This window comes from Triturus cristatus, chromosome 6 (genome assembly GCF_964204655.1).
Source record: "Triturus cristatus chromosome 6, aTriCri1.1, whole genome shotgun sequence".
NCBI classification, from domain to species: domain Eukaryota; kingdom Metazoa; phylum Chordata; class Amphibia; order Caudata; family Salamandridae; genus Triturus; species Triturus cristatus.
The window spans coordinates 826,881,461-826,905,126 of NC_140589.1; the positions used below are offsets into that span (position 1 = coordinate 826,881,461).

The 23,666-nt window shown below is 47.3% G+C and overlaps 1 protein-coding gene across 4 annotated transcripts in view; it reads left to right on the forward strand.

Annotated features, from left to right (window-relative positions):
* NOX3 (NADPH oxidase 3) overlaps positions 1-23,666 on the forward strand; it is a 777,582-nt gene that overhangs the window by 222,872 nt on the left and 531,044 nt on the right. For 3 of the 4 annotated variants that reach the window (XM_085611433.1, XM_085611430.1, XM_085611431.1), the window contains exons 2-3: positions 3,565-3,660; positions 3,752-3,862. In XM_085611433.1, coding sequence (XP_085467559.1) covers positions 3,652-3,660; positions 3,752-3,862 — 120 coding nt within the window. In that variant the 5' untranslated portion in view covers positions 3,565-3,651. The remainder of the gene's footprint in view (positions 1-3,564; positions 3,661-3,751; positions 3,863-23,666) is intronic. The other variant, XM_085611432.1, reaches the window with a different exon arrangement.

Genomic DNA, 23,666 nt, shown 5'->3' on the forward strand with positions numbered 1-23,666 from the left:
TCAGTAGATTCCTGGATAAAGTTACCCTCTATTGGATCGGTCCCCTTTGGAGGTTGACATGCGGGAACTGACATTATTATGATGTTGGGCAACAGGGGCCAGGACGGTTTTGTAGACTGCCCCTCTGCTGCCCAATTTGTCACTTGGGTGGGAGTGCGTGGTCTTTTCTCCATGGATCAGAAAATTGAGGGCTTCCTCTTTTAAGGCCTGTGCCGATGGGAACCTCCTTGTTGGTGTATTGATACTTTTAGTTTCCTTTGAATCCTGAGATATAAATAGAGGTCATACTGCTTCCTCGGGTTGAGGCGTAAAATTCCCATCTGCCACTTGGTGGGGGTAAACCTCTTGAAGGGAGAGTCCCTCACTAGCCTCCAGGTTATGTTCGACTGGAGTTGCCTGCCGATTATGTTCTACGTTGAGAGATCCTGGAAAAGGGGAGCCACTTTCAGGGTCAGAAAATGTAGGCCTTTTAGTATTGTAGTATTTTCTTATCCACAAAGGGGGAGTTGCCAGGGTCTCCATGTTTTGTTTTTTAAAAAGGATGTCTTGGCGCCCTTTTTGAGTAGGGAGTTCTCCCTGTTTCCTTTTGCCAGAGTTGATTGTCACCCCTGGTTATCCTGTTGCTCTGGCTGTATGGGATTTCAGGAGTAGCAAGCTCTTTGTACGCATTTCAGGTGTCCAGTAATTACCACGGAGTCAGTAGAAAAGCCCCTACTTCTCAACCGTCTGTGCAGTGCAGTATATCTATTGTAGGATGATTACTGTAACTGCTTACAAATGTATATAGATTAGGACTGCAATGTGCTGGACTGTTCTGCCCATCTTGTTAGCAGTAATGGTAGTGGTAGTGATGCTAATCCTACGGCTCAAGGTTGAGGTCATGGAGGAAAGAGCCTAGTACCCCCACACCTACCCTGAGAGGAGTTTGTCATTAAATATTGGGGGGGAGGCATGAGCACGCTGGCCTTGGCTGAGTCGAGCGTTAAGTTGTGTGCTCAGCCGTATGTACTGCTCCTAAGTCTTGCATTTTGGGATCAAGGAGCAGGCTGAGGAGACTGAACTTAGGCCCACTGAGGAGTAACTGAAGAGACCGGTGCAGGGGACCTTTTTGTGGAAAGTTAATTGCTGGAGGGGCCACTGGTCAGTCGGAGAAATCAACAGCTGGGAGGGAAGAGGTGCCCCAGTCTATACTGCAAATGAAGGTGAGCTTGCACCGTACCAAGCTGCACCCAGCCTAGCTGGGCTGCTTCTGCGCACACAGGGCGCTCAACCAGAGGGAGTAACCTGAGTCAGTTGGCCATTAGGCCATATGGAAATGCAGGAGATGTCAGGGGGGCCACCCGCTGCTTCAGTGTTTCTTTCTTGGCTTTCTTCTTGGCTTCTTGGCCATGCGGTGCAGTGACGGGAGGTGAATGAGAAGCACGAAAAAAAGGGGGAAGGGGGCAGCGGGTGCTGACCAGGTTACTAGAAAACTGGTTACTGGTCGGTGTATACTGATGAGCTAGTGGGTGGCCCGACGGGGAGGTGTGGGTTTGCATGTCTACTGCCGAGGGCCAGACTGGGACCAGACCGGACTGGCCCAGGCAAACTGCTCCGCCGGCCCCCCTGGGGGGGAGGATGGGGGTGCAGCCGAGCTTTTTGCCAAGGCCGGTTTCGGACGATTTTGTTACAGGGGGCCGATTTTGCCGGCCCCAGTAACAAAAATGAACCTCCAGGGGCATAAAAACCGGCCACGACCCTGGCGGCCCACCGGGGAAATGCCCGTTGCCCACTACGGCCAATCCGGCCCTGCTCCTGCCTCGTTGGACCTGCAGAATTGTGCAGCGTTTGACTGCAACTCTTAGAGCCTCTTGCAGTCTGAGTGAGGCTCCAAATCAAGTCCAGGAGAGCTCCCGGGCTGCTGCCGCTCAGCTGCCCTCTCAATCGCTTGTTCCTCCTCGGTCTCTTCCTGACCGCAGAGACTCGCACTCCTCGCACTGCCCACCAGAATTCTGCTACATATAGATGCTATGCTACGTATAGAAGCCCTGCTGGGAAACGTTGCTGCTGTATATTGTACTTATAGCAGATCTGTTGGTAAGTGTTTGTACTTCCTATTGCAAGCATACCAGTCCTCTCAATACATGTGGCTGCACTGCTGAGAAGTGCTGGCAGTGTCACCCTAAACATTTTGGGGGCCCCAGGCAAACTTATTTTGGGCCCCCTCTGAGAACACATATGAATTTTATTATCCATTCCCTGATAATTCAAGCATGCATGAGGCAAAACAATATTAAATTATATGTAGGGCTCCCGGTTTTATGGTATTTATTTTTTCAACATTTCTGTCTGTATCTATCCATATTTATTTTTTGCTCAATTGTTCTGTACTTATACATTTTTATTTTGTGTTTTCTGTATAAATAAAACTGCGTTGTGTATTTTTCCACATTTATTTAACTGATAAATGTATACTCGCATTTGAATGTCCAAAAGGTTTTAGCAAGTATACAGCGCAATAGTGTTATCTGAAAACACTTGCATTGCAGAATACCATGAATAACTGTAGATCTGCACTTAATTAAGCTTAATTAGGAAATCTATTATCTTATTTCGTCTCTCCTACCTCTCAATCTGTACACCTACTGATGTGGCTCTCATGACTGACAGTAGAAAAAGATCATTCAAAGAAGGCCTATTTTCCATATTTTTCTGAATTTATAAATAAATACAGACTGAAAAATAAATAGTTTTCTGTTTGTATTTATCTGTAAAAATCAGTAAAACTGGGAGCCCTAATTATATGTTACATTTTAACAGGATCACAAAAAAAGCTAAAATAGTTCTTGCCCAGGACCCACAAAAATCCTCAGCTGGCACTCGCTAGCGATACAAAAGTCAAATATAAAAAAAGTTCACTTCACCAGGGGCCTCTTGGAAGGTGGAGGCCTTGGGTAATTGGCCACTTTGCCCATGTCTTAAAACGTCTCTGAGCGCTGGTACTCTGTGCTATGGATATGGCCATATTGCTGATTACTGTTGACACTTCCCTTGTAAAAGTATGCCCACTGTGCTGACAATTGCTAGTACTGCCCCATAAAAGTGCAACAGCTCTACAGAAAATGCTGATATGGTAGTTTACTAGTATACCAGTCCTAGTGAGAAGTGCTAGTAATATAACACTAAAGCTATGCCATCAATGATGTGGTAGTAACATCAAGGTTTTCTGGAGCACTTTTTCCTTGGCAACAAATTAGCTGCCTAAAACCTTGACATATTAGACCCGCTGCTATTAACCCTTCTCCCCACCCCCTTGCCCACCTATGCAATTGAGAGCTCCTATCATAATGTATTCACATTTTTGCCAGTAGGTATATGCCATGGGCTTTAACTTCGATCCATCCTTAAATTAGGGCATTTGAGGCCACTTTGCTCACTTCTTGAGTTGACAGAACATTCTGTGCCCAAAGAAGGATTGGTGACTTATGACTTTTAATGTCACCAGCAGGTCCCCTGGATCTGCTTATTAAGAACAGCTTTCTGTGCATGGTCCTTTCCATAACTATTCTCCATGCTGTCTTTCAGCTGCTGTGGCTGGGACTGAATGTGTACCTGTTTATCGACACCTTCCGGTGGTTTGAGCAGGAAGACGCATACCTGTACACACGCGTCATGCTGGGCGTAAGGAGCTATGAATATTGCTTACTTTTGCATAGATTGCTCATTTAATTTACCTCTTCTAATGTGTTCTGTACATTCTTTTTCTCCGCAGTCAACTTTGGCGTGGGCAAGATCATCCGCCATGTGCCTAAATTTCAACTGCATGTTGATCCTACTACCAGTGTGTCGAAATCTTATGTCCTTCCTCAGAGGCTCTAGTTCGGCAAGTAAAATGTTCTTGTTTTTCCTTGTCTGGATATTAAGTAATCTACAAAACATGATCAATAAAAATGCCAGATGTTATGAAGTGTGAAGTGGGGTAGGGTTTGTAGCTTTGAGAAAGGCCTATGAGGCAATACAAGTTTTGATAGCATAAAGAGTTACAGAGGCTTTTACAATAAGGCCACTGGTCTAAATCTTATCTATTTCTACAGTGTTCAAAATTAATTCCTTTTTTGCTGTTCCTTTGGTGACTGATGTAAAGAAAAATCCATATTTTGTCAGGATACTCTTCTGTTTTTCAAACCCTGTGCATCTGTTTTTAAAGTTTGGCTTGACAGTGCAGCTGTCGCCAGACGATTATGTGAGCATCCCTAGAAAAGGACTTTGGCTCCGCCCACATGTTGGGAGCCAGGAGTACGTATTTTAATTGGGCAGAAGTTGTGTGCTTGCGCAAAAAAAGTGCTTGCCCTCCATACAGGTGTGTTTAATTTTTTTTAATTTAAGCTCCAATTTTCAGGGGCACACACGACATTGGCATGCTATTAAACTTTCTAAGATAACTAGATCATTTATGTTGTTCTTTACTGGCAGCAGCACAGATGGGAGGAGGGCAGTCATTAACCTATATGAACTTTTAGGTATGGCTTGACAGTGCAGCTGTCGGCTGACCTTTTAACCTACACCAATATTATTCTACAGTTCTTTGCTTCAACACAAATACATATCTATTCCCATGCTATTTTCTTGTAACACTTCACATTACCATGCAACATTCCTTTAAAGCCAGACCTTTCCAGTGCTCGTTTTACCTTGCAATGGCTTTGACCTGATAATAATATCCACGGCCATGTCTGTTCTGTTTAAATTAACAACTATTTTAATGTCAAACTGCACAGCACACCAATCCTAAAGCCTGAGAACTCATGATACTGGAACGTACTGTAGGAAATGCATGGGTCAACCAGGCTAATGCTGCCTTTACTTGTGGGAAAAAGAAGAGAACACCGGGCACAGTGTACATAACATGTAGATCACTTGTCAACTCCAAATTCAACAAAAGTACTGATGAATATACACTGTGAATACATAAATTTATAAAAAAGAGAATTAGAGAAAGCTAATTGAAGGATTCTTTAATTTATTTTTATGTGTTTTTAATTGTAATATACAAATAATTTTTTTCTTCTTATTTTTTGAATAAATTAATATGTCTATGAACATATCCAATAATGACAATCAATAAGTAGTCATAGTACTAGTATACACATATAATAAATTCCTAGAGGTTCATGATATAACAGTGTACGAATGCTAATGACATCAAATGGAGTCTTTTGATAGATACACTTGTATAGCTCTTATTTTTTCATTCTCTAGACTTAATCCTGATGATGAATAATGCTGCCTTTACACCAGACCTAATGAAAAAATAAAAAATAAATACCATTTTTGCCATAAAGCGACGCGCTTCATATTGTTTGCCATAAAAAATGGGTTGAGTTAGTCTAGGATGCGCTTGTACAATGCCGTTGGCACAAAAACACCTGCATTAATGCTCTTCAGTGTTCAGAATTGAGTTCACTTGGGGTTAACTTGGGGTTAACACACACACGTTCAGCAAAGTATTACCACTGACCAATTGGAAGGCTATATTACAAACAGCAATGTAGCGCTGTCGTCCGTCCTATTTTCTATGATTTCCCCGCTCTGGCCACTATGTGAGGCACGGCGGCCCAGGTAGGGAAATGACGTAATGACCCGAGACCCAGGCGAGGAAACACCCTGCCCGTTGGGGCCATTGGCTATTTGTTTTACTGAAAGAAACCCTTGAAATCACTAACATGGACCCACCGTAGCTGGCATGTCACCAGATGCCAGTGCTGATTCAGTAGGCATGGTGCTAGAGGAAAAGAAGGAAGCTGCGCAGTGCCAAAGGGAAATACCAGCCTCTTGACAAAGAGGGGCGGGCAGGATTCCCAGGGCACGGACCAATCACTTCAATATGACAAACTACAAGCTTGACACGGACACCTTAAACTACATCCTCTCTGCCATTGGAGATTGTATTGTAATTGCATTTATATAGCGCTCTCTACCCCTGAGGACGCGTCAAAGCGCTTATTCGGCGAATAGCACGCTACTCCGGAACCCATAAAGGTTTAGTGGTGAATTAATATAGTGAAATAAGAAAGTAATTTGAGTGGTGGATAGGTTAGTCAAATTTTTGGATTCAAAAGGATAGTGGAGGGATAGAAGAGGGAAAAAGCTTTTCATTTATATAGCGTTTGCTACCCCTGATGGGTTCAAGCGAGGCACTGGAGCCAAACATTGGGATACTGACGGCCATACTCACTTGTCACATTTGTCGCAGTGCTGCATTTTCTTGCAACGTACATACAGTGGGCATGGCATGCTGGTTGGCCCACCCTTTGAAAAAAGCTTAACCAGGTCATCAATGACCTTCTGATTTTAGTTGACTACTGTATCATATTTCCAAACCACTCATCTATATTGAATGCAGTAACTACAGCATTTGTTTCCATAGCGAGTTTTACTAATGTGCTAAAGACTATGGGGCAGATTTACAAGAAAGTGACGCATCTGTAGAGATGCGTCACTTTTCCTGCGCCAACATGCAAAACCCTTGCGTCACCAGGGATGCGCCGTATTTACAATACGGCGCACCATGGCGCAAGGAGTGACAGATGCGTCAGAAATTCTGACGCATCTGTTGACGGAAAAGTCACGCATTTCTGGAATCGTGTCGCAAGCACAACGCAATTCCAGCAGTGCTCCGGGGCGCCCTATGCCTAACATGCTGCGTCGCTCCTTACGCCTGCTTCAACCAGGCGCAGGGTTTTGACGCAGCATGGATGTAAAAGTGACTCTGTGAAATCTTGTAGATTTCACTGTGTCACTTTTACGGGGCTTCCTGCGACGGAACGCCCACCCTGCATACATTAAACCTGGCGCAGGTTTAATGTGGCGCAGGGCTTCACAACGGGACGCATCTCCCTAGATGCGTCACATTGTAAATGGGCCGCAACTTTTACGCTGCCGCTGCGTCACAAAAGTGACACAACGACAGTGCAAAACTGACGCACGGGCTTGTAAATCTGCCCCTATGTATTGCTCTTATAAACCAATGGTTGCTCCTATGGCCAGAGGGCAAGTGCATTGCAACAAGAAAACACAGGACACCATCAATATATAGATGGTGTCTGACGTAGACCTGTGCTTTAAACATATGCAAAACTCACTGAATCCAGGGAGCTAGGATATGGAGTGCCTTCAATCCATGCTTCAGGTATGAAGCAAATTCCATGCACTGCCGCGAGAATCTGACAACCAAACTTTCCCTGTGTGCATGGAACTGAACTGGACTGTCACTGGGGAAACGGAGCAATATCAGATTGAGGCCCCACCTCACTGATTGGAATCCAACTTCTCGTCCATAAACTGTGCCTTTTCTAATTGATCCTTAGCGCTCTGGAGCCATTTCAAGGCGATGCATGGTGCTTAATGAATAATACTAGATTCCTACGTACAACCGATGACTCCATGATCCTCACGAGCTGCTGCATACCATGCACCTTGGAGACACATCACACACTCAAGACAGATGCTCAGTGAGGCTAGTTTGAGCCTTTTCCCAAAGCACACAGACGAGCTTTGTTGTCCTGAAAAATATTTTGGGGAATGGCATGTCATGTGATGCAACACATTAGTAAAGGCAATGTTGTACGTGTCAGGAGTCCGTGCCTATAAAATGCCTCTGCTCACGTATCAAGAATTGAGAATGTCCCCACAAATGTAAGTGTGCATAATCATTTACATATGCACTTTCAGCATCATTGCCTGCATGTCTTTATCTAAAAGCACACATCATCAAGAGGGCGTGCATTTGACTACTAATAGTGTAGTTTCCAGAGTTGGTAGCATACTCGGAGGGCTTTGACATACAAGCCGCGTAAAGTGGGTCTCTTGGTCAGAATTTGTTGCGTGCTACACAACATTGCAGGCAATGGATAAGGGGGAAAACACAAAACACAAGTGATGATGAGGAAGCAGAAGTGGGCTTTGTGCACATCGAAAGGGTTTCAATGCCAGCGGCATCAGAAGCAACACATTTTTTATTTCTGAACTGACCTACATAGCATTAATGCCCCATAGGTGTGGTTTAACATAGCACAAAATACATAGGTACAACAACGTAGTGCCCCACATCATCCCCTGTATCTGGGAAGTTCCATCCTACCCCTGACCTAACCTTAACTGGCTCATCCCATAGGTGTACATTCCTACCATCGCCACAGCCCCAACAGCTCCTTTGCCCTGAACACTTAGGCTATCCTAGATTTTGTGGGTAATTCCCTGACATTCTGGAGAACTCTACTGCATAGACCTATAGCCTCCTTGCCTGGATCCAGGACATCTGCGAAGAACGAGAGGATAAGTAGAAGAAGCATATGAAGATGGATGGCAACCTGGGCAAGCTGGTTAAAGCTGTGTCTGTTGCTACATACCTTTTTGTCAAATGCCAACTCAGCAAAATGGGATACTATGAGCCTGTTTACAAAGATAACAGAGGGCAGACCCATGAACCCACTGCTCGCCTGGGGCTGGTAGGCAGATCTGGTGTTCTCCCTCCCTCATAGTGTTCCCCAGATTTCGGGCAGCATGTCTGCAACCGCATGAAAACGCATATGTCAACTTTCAATGAATTAAACTCAATTAGAATTAAATATAAGGCTTTTCAGTCATACATTTATAATGAGAGTAAAATAACGCTTCACCAATGTGTTATTATACGAAGCTCATTAACGTTAGCTATGGTCTACTGCCACACTTTCTTCAACATTGATACATGTAATTTATTTGTACAGATTATTTTACTAATATCGTTAACTAAGTTAAATACATGTTAGGGTCTTTACTATCATCTTCCTGAGTTTTAGAATCCTAACTGTTTTTATCGCATAATTAAACCCTGTTTTAGTTCGTAATACATTTCAATGAAAAGCACTTAGGAATACTAGGCCTTAACGTTAGAACCTTTAATCTTATCAAAAAATGAATAATGAAACATTTCATAAGAAATCCCGTAACAAAACCTATTAGTAAACGTTATAACCATCTAATAATTAATTGTTGAACTTTGTAATACTATTCAAGCATGCTTTTATGGTGCTTACTTCACTTGTCTCAAACCGCTGTGTCCCTTCCTTTAACACGTGCAATGTGTACATTAGTTTTCAATGTCTAAAATCGGTAAATGTCGTGTATGGTGTTTTAAAATATTTAGCGCTATCAGGGGCTTTACTTGTACTTAATTACTAATTCAGAATGTGCTATTCATAGACCTTTGCGGCCTGCACAGGTAAGAGCTGGGGGCGGGGCATGGTGGGGTGGGATAGAGGTATGGTAAGCCAACATACGACGTGATAAGTTAAATTAAATTGCAAAAAAAAATTAAACCACTTATTTTGTGCTCACCGCATCGCCAACTCCGCTGTGCGGCGAGAGCAAGGTAAGTGGTTTTATTATTTTTTTAACTTAATTTAACTTATCCCCTCGTATATTGACTTCCCCCCGACCCCGCCGCACCACTTTTACCTGTGCCGGCCGCCACTGTTCATACGACATTTTTTGTGCTGCGTGATTTAGGTGTTCTGTGTACTTGGCCTTCAATAGTTCTCTATAGCAGATTGTTCTGCTCCAGACCTTCCCACTGCGACAGCAGGGGTGTACTTTATACCTTTGTTGTTCATTTTGTTCCTGCCCTGTACTCATTTGTTTGTGTCCCAACCATTAGTCAATCTGTGGCCCCACTTGTCGTCCTTTGTTGTATCGTCAGGGTTATCTGGTACTGAGCCCTGGCCACCCGGGTCCCCGCACGTGGTAAAGAACACTCAGGACACTTGGTGTGGTTGCTTCGTCACTGCTGCCGTGGCGGTTCTGCCGACGTGCATCAGTGACGTCATATTTATTAACGTTTCACTACACGTGACCTGACGCGCACGCCGTTGCGTGTCGCGTCAGTCTTATTATCGCGACACTACATTCCTCCCCAACACACAAACAAAGACCCAATTACAGCTCCAAACCTATTACTACATCTTTAAACCCTAGCTTATCAACACCTCAGTGGTCATCATCTCTGTGCTGACCATTTGCGATTCCAGAACATTTCAAACAAAACAAAACAGTCTTACTTGACGTAGTCTCGTAGACGACGGGAGGGCTCTGGATTCGGCCTCAAGTCATATCGTGGTCCCCCACAGTCTGGCACAATGCCCCGGCCCCTACTCACAGAGTCACCATCTGCACCATCGTCTCTCTCCTCTGGCATGCCAGCGTCTGCTGGCAACAGGGTCTCTGGCTGATGGCCGTGCTGCGGTGCGGCACCTCCCTGATGCACAGAGTCTGCTCCTCCGCTCGCCTGGTCCGCAGGTTCCGCAAGTTCTAGGAGCCTCTCCTCTCGCGGGGTGTGCCCCAGGGGGCTGCGCTGGGGCCTTTCATCGGCCCTCGAGGGCACTGGGATTCTCTTGAAGAATGAAACGTTCCTTGTTATCTTCTCACCGCCTTTCCGGGCTGTCACGCACGTGCCCGCGACCTTCTCCACTGTCCATGGTTGTGGCTCAAAGTTTAGACGAAACTTGCCTCCTGGCCTCCGATTTCGTATTAACACCCTGTCACCGGGGGCCAGGTGTGGGGTGACAGCGCGCCGTCGGGCATCAACCTGAGCAAACGCTCCACGTCGGCGCTCGTCAATGGCACTGTCATCGGGAGTTTCTGGCCTCCACTCTGGGTGGTGTGGTATGGTGTCGGCGACAACCCGCCCCATCAGCAGATGTGCCGGCGCCACTCCTGTGGTAGAGTGGGGCGTCTGGCGATAGCTACGGAGGAATGTGAAGATGGCTAGCTCCACAGACTGGTGTTTCTCGTGGGCGATCCGTATCACCTTGTTGAGTGTCCTCATGAAGCGTTCAGCCTCTCCGTTCGCTTGCGGCCACCAAGGTGTGATGCGCCGGTGATGCACTCCCAGAGCCTGTAGGTATGCCGCGAAGTCCTGACTCTGAAATGGTGACCCATTGTCAGTTCTGATCTCCTTGACTATGCCGTGTGTTGCCATGATCTTCTCGAGCTTCGGGATTACTTCCTGGGCACTCAACACAGTTAGTATTTCCACTTCGGGATATTTGGAGTGGTCATCTATGGCAACCAGAGTGTGCCGTCCGTCCGGAAGGCTACCAAAGTCAACGCTTATCTTGGACCAAGGACTCCGGGGTCGAGGTTCCATCACGACAGGGGCTGGCCGTGGGGCCTCCCCTGTGACCTGGCAGGCAGGGCATTCTCGAACGGTGGCTTCTACTAACTCGTCCATGAGAGGGAACCACACTTTGGTTCGGAGGCGGGACTTGGTCTTGACCATGCCTTGGTGGCCAATGTGGGCTAAATCCACCACTCTCTGGGTTAGGGACGCCGGGATGACCAATCGGTGGCCCCTCAACAAACATCCTGTGCCATCTTCCGTCAGCTCCGTTCTTACATTATACAGGCTCTCCATTACCTGTCTTGCCCTGGGCGTCAAGCTCTTCCACTCCTCTCTGGCCCGGTTCCATTCGTTGTTTTGGACCGCCACTTTTGCTCTTTGTAGGCACTCATCTTCACTGGTGGCCTGGGACAGGCTGGCCATGGACAGTGGCCGGGGGCACGATCGCGCGGTGATGCAGCGGACGTACTCTTCTGTTTCAGCCGCCTCCTCCATCTCTTGGGGAGTCGCTTTGCGAGGGTGGCGAGATAGGTAGTCTGCCGGGTTCCGGGCGCCCGGTTGGTATTCGATCTTACAGTTATAATTTTGCAGTTGCAACATCCATTTTTCGATTCTCGGGGGCGGCTTGGTAGAGGTGCCCGCAAACAAAGATACCAGTGGTTTGTGGTCCGTGGTCACAACAAATGGTTTGCCGTAGACGTACAGGTGGAAGTGATGACACCCCCAATGAATGGCGATCGCCTCTTTTTCTATTTGTGAGTATCTCTGCTCAGTCTCTGTAAGCGACCGGCTGGCAAATGCCACGGGGGCCCATTCCTCTGCGCTTGTCTTTCGTTGTAGTAGGACTGCTCCTAGACCGACTGGACCGGCGTCAACGGCAATTTGTGTCAGCTTGGCCGGATCGAAGAATGCTAACGTCGTGGCTTCTGAGAGCGCCTGTTTGATGTTCTCAAACGCTCGGTCACGGTCACTGTCCCATGTCCAGGGGGTGGACTCCTTGGTGAGCTCTCTTAGGGGCGCCGTGAGGTTCGCCAGGTCCTTGATGAACCTGCCACAGTAGTTCACCATTCCTAAGAAACTCCGCACCTCCGTGATGTTTGCGGGGGCAGCCGCTTCCTTTATGTCCTTGACCTTGTCTGGATCTGGGTTGACGCCATCTGCCGAGAAGGTGTAGCCAAAGAATTGGATCTTCCTGCACAGGAATTCGCACTTCTCCCGGTGCAGTGTAAGGCCTGCGTCTCGTATACGTCGCAACACCTGCACCAGCTTCTCATTGTGCTCCGCTACGGTTGTGGCATGCACCATGATGTCATCGCTCACGTTGATCGCTCCAGGGATCCCTGCGATGAGTTCTTGTATTACATTCTGGAACACCTCCGCAGCGCTCGACACGCCGAAACTCAGCCGCGTGTACCGCCGTAGACCTACGTGCGTGGAGAACGTGGTGATGTTCCGGGACGCTTCGTCCAGCACCAGTTGGTGGTACCCAGAGCGTAGGTCCAGTTTTGAGAACCATTTGGCGCCTGCCATTTCCCCAACGATGTCATCGATGGTCGGAGTGATGTGTCGCTCCCTTTTGATGGCAGCGTTGGGGAGCCTCATGTCCACACATATTCTGACCGCGCCTGGTTGCTTGGGTTTCTTCGCTACCACGATTGGCGACACCCACGGGGTCGGTCCTGACACCTTCTCGATGATTCCCGCTGCTTCCAGCTTCGCCAGTTTGGCTTCGACCAGTGGCCTGAGGTGGAACGCTATGCGGCGATGTCGAAGTGCTATCGGTTGCACGGTGGGGTCAATGTGTAGGTGGACCTCTTTCCCTCGGAACTTGCCTATTCCGTTGAAGATTTCTTCGAACTCCTCCAAGGTGTGGTGTATTGACTCTTGGTGTACCCCGAAGGGGAACGTTACCACTCCCAGATCTTCTGCCGCTCTGCAGCCTAGGAGCATGCCTTGTCCGTCTTCGGCCACATAGATATTTGACGTTATGGACCGCGTCCCATGAGATATCACAGTCCTGAACTTCCCCCGTACTTTCAACGGTTCCTCCTGTCCATATGCGAATACCGTGATTGCCGATGGAAGCAACGTCGGCTGGGGGTGCATGGATCTGTGCATCGCCGCGGCCATGATATTGATGCTGGCCCCGGTGTCTACAACTGTTGTGACCTCTTGCGACCCCACTCGGATGCTGCATTGCGGCAGCCTCCTAGTCCTGCGTATCGCCGTGCATATCATGTGTACTCTGTGTATCACCTTTTCTTCCTCTTCATCGTCGTCCATGTCGCTGGCGACCGGGCCTCCTTCCTCAACCGTGTTTACGGTTTGGCGGGGCTTTCGGAACTTCTTTGACCGGCACACTTTCTCAAAGTGGTTGAACCGTCCACAGGCCATGCACTTCCTCCCTCGTGCTGGGCACTCTGCCGAGGCGTGGGGCGAACCACCGCAATACCCGCAGGACTTGGGCTGGTCTTGGGCGGCCGGGCCTGGTCCTCGTCGGGGCCATCTCTGTTTAGGCTTGACCGCCACCGCGTTGACCGGCTCAGTCTTCACTGGCGCTTGCAGGGCCGCCTCCATGTGCGCAGCGCGCGCCTTCGATAGTTCTTTCGTCCGGCCCATTGTCAGTATGTCTGCTAGGGGCTTGCCGGATTCCTCCAGGATCCTTTCCCTCAGTTTGACGGACGCGCACCCCTGTATTATCTGGCCTCTTATCTCCTCCGTCTCATCCCGAAACCCGCAGGTGGCCGCTGAGTTCTTGAGACGAGCGTGGAATTTGTCGAGCGATTCCTCAGGCAATTGGCGTGCTTGGCGGAAGATGAAGCGTTCGTAGTCGCGGTTCGCCATTGGTTCAAAGTACTCGTTGAGCGCCGCTATTAGTGTCGTGTGCGTCTTGGGGGTGTTTTCCGCAAGCGTCTTCACTATGTTGTGAATCTCTTTTCCTCCCAGGTGGATTATCATTGCGCGTTTTTGATCCCTGTGGACCTTCGTGGCCTCGAAGAAGATGCGCACTCTGTCCTCCCAGTCTCTCCATCGTGCTGCTACTGCGGATGGGGACCCCTCCACCGAGAATGGTTCGATCGGCGGGATGTTCGCCATTTCTTTTGCACGTGTACTGCCTGTCTCAGGCGAGGCCTCCTGCGCGTGTGCTGCTTGCGTTGGGCGAGACCCACGTGTACTGCTGGTGCCGGGCGAGACCTCCTATTCGTGGCCTTGAGGGCGCCCAGATGGCAGGGTCTGCTCCCAGGCCAGGTGCGGCCTTCTCCAGACGCTCTCCCGGTCGGGCAGGGGTGAGAGGATGACGTATGGCTCTCCCCCGTGACCTTCTGGGCCTTTACTGCGGGCTGGGCGTGGCGATTTTCCTTCCCCCCAGGCCGCCCTCCAGACAGGCCATCCACACAACCTCCCCGTGTAAAGGTAGGAGGGAGCAGGGGCTCACCGGCAGTCCAGGCAGGGGGCAGGAGGCTGACGGGCGCTCCGCGCGTCTCAGGCAGGCAGGCAGGGGGCGGGGCGCACATGTAGAGCAGCGCGCTGAGGCCGGGAAAACAGCTGACGTCCCCACGCGGTGCTGCCGCCAATCAGGAGCGCTCCGATGCGCAAGCACTCACCGCCGCAGCACCGGGGCACAGGGACAGCCTCACGTCTCCGCGGGGCACGAGCACCGCGAGCAGGGAATGCTCACCGGCCGCCACACCACCGGAGCGCAGGCAACGGAACACGAGGGCACGCCCACCCTCGTCGCCACTTTGTTGTATCGTCAGGGTTATCTGGTACTGAGCCCTGGCCACCCGGGTCCCCGCACGTGGTAAAGAACACTCAGGACACTTGGTGTGGTTGCTTCGTCACTGCTGCCGTGGCGGTTCTGCCGACGTGCATCAGTGACGTCATATTTATTAACGTTTCACTACACGTGACCTGACGCGCACGCCGTTGCGTGTCGCGTCAGTCTTATTATCGCGACACTACAGTCCTTCATCAGGCAGGGGAAGCCAGAGAGAGCCACCTCCATTCCGACTTTCCCCGCATCTTGCGGTTTCTCCACGGGGCCCGAGGGTGATCTCTATCTCATACCTGGGGGAAGGACTTCCCTCCCGCTCACTAGGCTTGGACTCACCCGGCTACTGCTGCCATCTGCAATTAGCCCCATTGCTTGAATGAACTCTGAGCACTCTGTCTTCTCAGGGCTCCCCTGTGCCAGCCAATCTTGCTCTGGCTGAACCTGCCTCTAGGACTGTGCTTTCGGCACCACTCTCGTCCACAGCAGTCTGATCTTATTCCTTGCACTGAAATCAGAATGTCTCAGCGGTGATCATATTACTTTCCTCCAGGGGCCCTTTGCTCTCCAATGGCCATGGCTGGTTCACTTTATGCTAGTGCCTCCAGTTGGGTCTCTTTTAGTTCATCACACTCTGTAGCACGTCCCCAGTTAATTATAGTGCGTTTTGTTGGGTCCTGGATGCAGAATGTCGATGGATTACAATCGAAGGGCACAGAGCTCTTTGCTCTCATGTCCTACTTGGCCACCAAACCACAGTTCTCTTTAATGAGACGAGGAGATTGTTTCACTGAAACGTTGCTAGAGGGTTCAGGAATCTGCATCATCTCTCAGGAGCCACTAGGTGGCTCGAAATTATTAGTTTCTCTCTTTTTTTTGTTGTTGTTATTATTTAAAAAAATATATATATATATATTATTGAGCAGAATTATAACAGAGCAAGAAATCATTCACAGTACATATAGTTGTTAATTAAAAGCTTCTTAACTAATTACTGGAGTCCTACATTTCCCACATCTTCATCTCAAACAGGTGCAACTCCCGCGCCGATCCCATACAGATAATAAAGTGCGGTGCAAAGCAGTTTGATCAGGTGTTTAAGCTCCACTTACTAAAAACACACAAGTCTCCATCTACAGAAACTAAAGTGCGGTGCATAGCAGCTTTTACACAATTAAGCCATTCACAATACTCCGTTCCGAGGAGGCGCAGCTCCGGCGCCCATCCCAAATGCAGATAGTAAAGTGCAATACAGTACAGTTTCATCAAGTTATTAAGAGACACGTCTCCCTCTTATCGTAAATTCAGAAACTAAAGTGCGGTGCGTAGCAGCTTTTACATAATTAAACCATTTTTAAAACAGCACGAATCTCCTACTTATCCTAAATACTAAAGCTAAAGTGCAGTGCATAGCAGCTTTTACATAATTAAACCAATATTTTCATCATTACCGATAAAACTTCTTTAAATAATATTTTAAATCCTTTCTTCCTTAAATTTTAGATATGTCTTATACCCCAATAGTTAACCATCCTGTTTCAGTCTAAAATGCTATATATTTTACTTTCTTGTTTCATCCATAAATTTCCAAACTACCCTGAATTTCTTAATAGGCCCTCCACTCTTTGCATAGGCTTCCTCTAAGGTTTTAATACCTAACATTTTTGTATGCCAATTTAGGTAGGTTGGACCTTTAATTGTCCTCCAATTCTGGAGGATCAAGGACTGTGCTACTAAAACAGTAATCCCTATAAATTATTTCCCCCCTTGGGAGATTGGGGCATTAGAGCTCTGCCTTGCAAACTCAACCAATGTTATCTCTGGTTCCGGTTTTAATTTTCTCAGTAAGCCCTTATTCAGGGCGGAAAACACTTCCTCCCAGAACTGGGTTAAAAGCGGGCAGGTAAAATAAATATGTAGCCAACCCCCCCAGATCCATTTGTTGGCAACGAAAACACTTGTCCTCTGCTACTGAATACATCTTATGTAAAACTTTAAGGGGCAGATTTACAAATCCCATGCGTCAGTTTTGCACTGTCGTTGCGTCACTTTTGTGACGCAGCGGCAGCGTAAAAGTGGGGAGTAGGGAGATGCGTCACGTTGTGAAGCCCTGCGCCACATTAAACCTGCGCCAGGTTTAATGTATGCAGGGTGGGCGTTCCGTCGCAGGAAGCCCCGTAAAAGTGACGCAGTGAAATCTACAAGATTTCACAGAGTCACTTTTACGTCCATGCTGCGTCGAAACCCTGCGCCTGGTTGAAGCAGGCGTAAGGAGTGACGCAGCATGTTAGGCATAGGGCGCCCCGGAGCATTGCTGGAATTGCGTTGTGCTTGCGACACGACTCCAGAATTTCTGACGCATCTGTCAATCCTTGCGCCATGGTGCGCAGTATTGTAAATACGGCGCATCCATGGTGACGCAAGGGTTTTGCATGTTGGCGCAGGAAAAGTGACGCATCTCTACAGATGCGTCACTTTCTTGTAAATCTGCCCCTAAGTGTATAATAACAAATCCAATGTGATAAAAATGCCATTCTTTTGAAATTTGCGTCTCTTAGTGCTTTATTGCCATGTATCGCAATCTCCTGCCACTCTCCTGCCACTCTAGTTCTGAAAAAGTGCACTGTGTTTCTTGGGAAATCTTATCTAAAAGCCTGTGATTAGAGAGCTTTCCCTTTGATTCCGTAACAGTCTGTACCAGTTTCCAACTCCCCTTTTTTTAGTTCTATATAGGGCTGTCAATAAGAGCTGGGCATTGCTTAATGGAGAGCAATTTTTTTTCACAAATTGAGTAATCTGAGAAAACCCCAAGAAATACGGCGTACAGCTAGCTTCACACCTAGCCTGGATCTCCTGCCATTTTAAACATCTCCCCCTTACTATAAAGTGGCCTAGTTCCCTAAACCCATTATTGTCCCAGAGTCTTATCTGGCTACTCTGTATATGAAGGCCGAAAATATTAGTTTCTCAAGTGGATCAGTTGCATGAAACTTCTATCAGGGTTGCCTGCAAAATACTGCCACAATCTGGGCTCTGTCCTCCAGCGTCAACACCTGAGTTCCTCCCTAATAAAACTCCAACTCCCAACAACTGGCTTCAGACCAATTGGTGTTTTCTCTCTTCCCAAATCACCAATGTTCTATTAATATTATTGCTTGAACTGCTTTAGTAGTTGATGAACTTTGAAAGTAGTGGGGCGCAAATCTTTATGTGCACTGAAAAAACTGCTGTCAGAGCCGTGGGCAAAGTGGAAAGAAATGAGTGACAAGGGTGACTTCTATCCTGACAAAATAGCATCTACATCTAAAATGAGGCCAAGTTAACAAGTTTCAGAACGAACCACTCTTACACACCATAGAAAAAAGGTGGGGAAAGGATGGCAGTGCAGATTTAAATAAATTTTTTCCTTTCTGGGTGGCAGGTGCTAATGATGAGAACGTGAGGTAGCAGGCGAGTACCTGTCTGCGTATCCTCCATGGTGTTACTTCCGTGAGGCACTGCCATCCTTTCCCCACCTTTTTTCTATCACTGTTGTCTTTGAGTGGATACCATACGCACATGGTTTCTCTCTGCCTTTTCCTTTTCTATATGTTTTTAGGAAATGGGATAACAAGGGAAACTCTTCACACACACACACACAGACACGATATAGGTCTTTTCAAAGAAATGAGTGACATCAGACCCTATCTATGCACAGCATAAAATTTGGCCGCTCATGATAAATCAAAACAAAGTAGTTTTGAATGTGTATGGGTTACTGACGAAAGTTTGCTCACTCTGTTTACTTTGCTGGGCAGGTCCTTTTTTGTGAGTACTCTAGAACATGGCACCTGGCAGTGAGGAGAGGAACACCAGGAGCCAGGCTGTAGGAAGCTAGGATCCTTCTGCGTGGTTACCCCCACTTTTTGCCTTGTGCTAAATTGGTTTAAGACTAGTCTGACTGGGATCCTGCTAATCAGGACCCCAGTCTATCTGCTTTCTCCTTAAACTTTTGTGTTCAGTACCTAGGTACATCCCAGATTGGATACTGGGGTACCCTTATCAGTCCTTAGTATATGGTACCCATGTATCCAGGGCATAGGTACACCAGAGGTCTCCCAAGGGCTGAAGCATTCATTATGCCACCCATGAGAGACCATGCAAAATGGAACTACAGGCCTGCAATTACAGCCTGTGTAAGTTGGTGCATGCACCACTTACTAAATATATAGGTGTACTATATATTTAAGGGTCGCTGCACTTAAAACCTATAAGTCACCCCTCTAGCAGGCCTTTACAATCCTGAGGGCAGGGTTCTTGGTTCTAAGCATGAGCAGGACACCCCTGCAGCCTACGGAGTCTATTCTCCCGGGTTGTCAGTCAAACAGCCATATACTATATAGAGGGGCACCATGTAATCACGGGATGACCATCTCGAAAACGGCTGCAACAAATCCTATCATGTTTCATATCAAACATGTTGGAATCATACCCCAACACCGTAAACGGTATGGGAGGTATGATTCCAAGCACTGGAAGAGCCCTCCATTAGGCTCTCAGTGTTCCCGGTACCAGGGATCTGACCCACCACTGTGCTTGTCTTGGGGGTGCACCCCACCCTGAGCCTCCCGCCACACAAGCATGGGGACACTGTATTGTTTCTGCTGCAACCAAAAACAAATGCTGGCAGCACCCGTGTGCCCCCCTAAGGACTAGGGCTGCATGCAGGGATCTGACATGGTCACAGGGACCCTGGGCCATCTCCCAGAGCCACCAACTGATAGTATAGTCTACGGAAGCTCTAGATGGGACCAGGCCATCCAAAGCAGAAGTTGTCTTCTTGGCGCAAGGTTTGAACCATCGGCAGGAGCCGCTCATCAAATATTTATCTATCAAGCTGAGGAGCGCCCCATAATCCCTGCAAGGAGGCTAAAAATGTAACCATTGGTTTCTGTGGTGACACAATAGGGCACCAATGTATGACTCAGGTGTTTGGAGGGTGCATAGAACACATTAGCTTCCCCCTAATAATATTGTAGAAACTAACCCTAAGCCCCCTACAACCCAGACCAATCTTCCACTCACTTTAAAGCACTCTCAAAGCTAGAACTTTTGCTCTTGAGTTCTGGAGTGAGGAAACCTCTAGTGGTTAGTCCTATGGCTACACTACATGGCCGGAAGAGTGCAAAAGAAAGACTATGGCACTTTTGCAAATGTTTTTTAACATTAATATTCTATTTGAAGATGTATTAGAAACACTGCATTGCATACATTTTTAACCACTGTGTTTCAGTATTGCTCCCATTGATTATAATGGTGGCATCTTGCTCAAGTATAACTAGCGGTTATTGTTAGTAACATAACAACGCTCTGACAAAGCCTATAGTCCTGTTCTATATACTGATGTGGTGACTCATTAACAAAGCCAGTAAGCCTGCCCTATAAATAATCCCCCAGCCTTGTACTGTGATGTTACATATGGTGTAGGTGGGGAGGGGAGGGGGGGGGGCATTGTCATTATGGGGTTCAGCACCCATTGGGGTAAAATGTGATATGATTTTGACACCAAATGTACTTATGTCTATCTGATGTAGATATTTGCAATTTAATGCATGGTATTTATAAACGTGTGTGAGTAATACATGTACTTTTCCTTTCTAAAAGAAAAAGCATTGACTGGACAGCAATTTATTGAATGTTGCTGTTGCATGCAAGCGAATTGGGAAGGATAACCCATACTACCTCCCGAGTAGGCCCTTGACTGCTGTGCATTGCCACCCTGAGAGAGTCATGTGCTACAATGGGGTACTTGGTTTGCAGTAAAAAGACAATTGTGGACTTATTACTTGCCCAGTACCTACATCCTCCACAACTATTGATCTAATTTCTTTAAGTGACATTACTCAAAGCCAAATCGGGAGATGCTCAGTGCTTTCACGGTTAGCCTCATATACAGACCATGCTCCTGCAAGAATTAATAAAACAGAGGAGTATAAGAAAAAGGGAGAAATTGTGATTCATATGAGATGAAAACAGAATAAATTAAATACATTTGCTGGTAATGCTCAAATGCAAATGTTACACAAAGAGTGAAATCACAATGGTCATCGTGTACAGAAAAGAGCTCCAGTACAAGTTCCTATAGACAAGGTCTGGACCCGTGAAGTCCTTCATGGATACAACTTTACAAACGAGTATCTTGATGCAGAGTGAAATTAAGACCCTCATCAAAGAGAGAACTGTGAGGGACTTCACCTATAGCTATGGGCATTCCTGAATCCTGTATCAGCAATTGAAGGTTGTGTTAAACAGGCCAGAACTTTTCATTTGAAGTTTCTTCTCTCCACCGTGTGCTCCTGCACACCATTTCTGAAGCTGTGGAAGTAGATGTAAACTCTGCCCATTTCATCTTGAAGCTGCTTTGGCAGAGTGGAGGAGCTAGAAGACATTAACTGTTTAAGTACATTCATGCTGGTGAAGTTAGCAGTCATTCATTACCTACACCTAAAAGGAAATCTCTCTGATATTCAGATGTACTTGCACTCAGAGTTAATAAATATTAATGTAAAGAACTCACCTAGTGTCTGACCTCATATGGTTTGCCATGGGGCAAGCAGAAGCTGTCGGGTCTTAACCATGAGATTTGAGGCCGTTTGCCTTTGATGTCCTAACGTCTGTCCGACTATGGCTCTGGAAACTGGGCCAAGTATAACCTCTTCCGCACTGGAATGTGTGTGTGTGTGTCTATATATATATATATATATATATACATATATATATATATATATATCAAGTCAAAAAGGGTTACCCCAACGGAAGAGCCCACACAGGTAGGTATGCGTAGTCGTGTTTTAATGGGAGCTGCGGCAAAGTTCATCAGGGTACCTCACATCCAAGTATGTAAAGCCTATTTATATATATGTTTTATATATATATATTATATATATACATAATAAATATATTATATATATATATATCATATTATAAATATATTTTAAATATATTATATATTGTCTATATATGTAAAGACAGCCATGTGAACACACCACAGCATGGCCAATGAAGTCTAATTTTTATGCTCCGGAAACACACACCTCTGTAGCATGAAAAATAAAATCTTCCTCGGCCATGCTGCAGTGTGTTGCAAGGGGAGCTTTGTGATTCTCCTCGGATGATGGGCTCTACAGCGGTTGATTAACACCCCCCCTCTTAAATCCTGCTGTGCTGCCTGACCTGTCAGCAAGCAGAACAGGAGAGTCTTTTAAACAAAACTCAGTCCATGGTGTCATGAGAGGGCTGGTGTGCACATAAACCTACTGAACACAGTGATCACCTGACCCTCTCTCAAACCCAGGACATTTATCTTTTTAGGTCTCGCGTGCGTTGCAGCGCAAAGTGCTGCTCCGCCTCCGCAAGAGATTTTGTAAGAGAGGACTTTTAGAAGAGGGCTTTAAGCCCCGCCCCTCATTTCCATTGTCCGGCGTCACCGTTTATGCTAAACGGTGGCCTGCCATTGGAAATGAGGGTTTTCTGATCACGCACTTTGTCTCCGAGCCGGACTGGCTCGCCTGCTTTGCGTCTGTCGTGAAGACATTTCTTATCAGCTTGTTTATTTAACAAGCTGATAAGAAGTGTCTTCATGAGAGCCGTGAAGGAGCATGCACTAGGCGTCCTGCAACTATGCTGGCTTCACGCCTGGAGCATGCGCCAGTCAGCTCTCTCATTGGTCTGTCGGTGTCCAGCTGCCAGAGGGCCCCACACAAGGAAGTAGCTACGTGTCTCAAAGGAGGATGCTCTGAGAGGGCGGGGCAGAGAACGCCTTGGAGTGGAGCTGCGGGTCTGTGCTGAGAGTCCCACTTTCTGAGACCCAGCTGCTCTGCAGGCAAAGACAGAAAACTCTGGTTTGTTCTTTTTCCTGCTCGTTTCCTTCCTTTTGTTTCTGCTCCGTCTCCCCTTCTTCCCTCGCTCCTTCTCTTCCTTCATCCCTTTCCTCTTGATTTTCTTTCTTTTTACCACTTCCTTTGTGCGCGCCTAGCTTTTATAGACACCACATGTTATCATTTTGTGATAGGGCTATAGTAACAGTGCTATATGCTCCAAGCATGACCGAGGCACCGACCAGATCTTACACGCTGCGCACGGGGGGCACAGGATGGCTGCTATGGCAACTCCCAGGAACATTTGTCTTTCACGAACACAACTTTCAAATACTGCAGGGACAACCCCGCCGTATTGGCAAGAAAAGCGTCAGGAAGCTTGCAAGTGTCAGAAAGCTTGCGCCTTTGACAGGGTCAGGCTCCCGACGCATGACGCCGCGGCCAGACACCAGAACCTGTAAAACCACGTGGGTTGTAAGTATACCATGGACAGAAAGCACCACGGAATGGCAATCAAGAGGGGGGAGTAGAGAGGGAGGGAAAGAGAGAGAGAGAAGGAAAGTGAGGGCGGAGACAAAGTCAGGAGAAGCGACAAACCCTGAGCGAGGAGGCGCGCTCCTGGTGGACGGTACAGTCCACAAGCCACTGCAACAGAGCATATATTCAATAAAAAGAAGCGACTCATGGAAAGAGAGCGGCAGTGCTTAATTTGAGCCGGTGGTTCAGGCTGGTTGGTGGGCTAGATTAAGGTGAGAAGGGACAGAGAGTAATCAAACCCTGCCAAGCCTGGTCCTGATCACCTACAAATGTCCCCTCACTTGTCGCAGGGTGCCAGCACCCTGTTGTCCGAGGCTACCCACGGCTTCATAAACTGCCCCCATGCCAATGCTTCAGTGCTCTC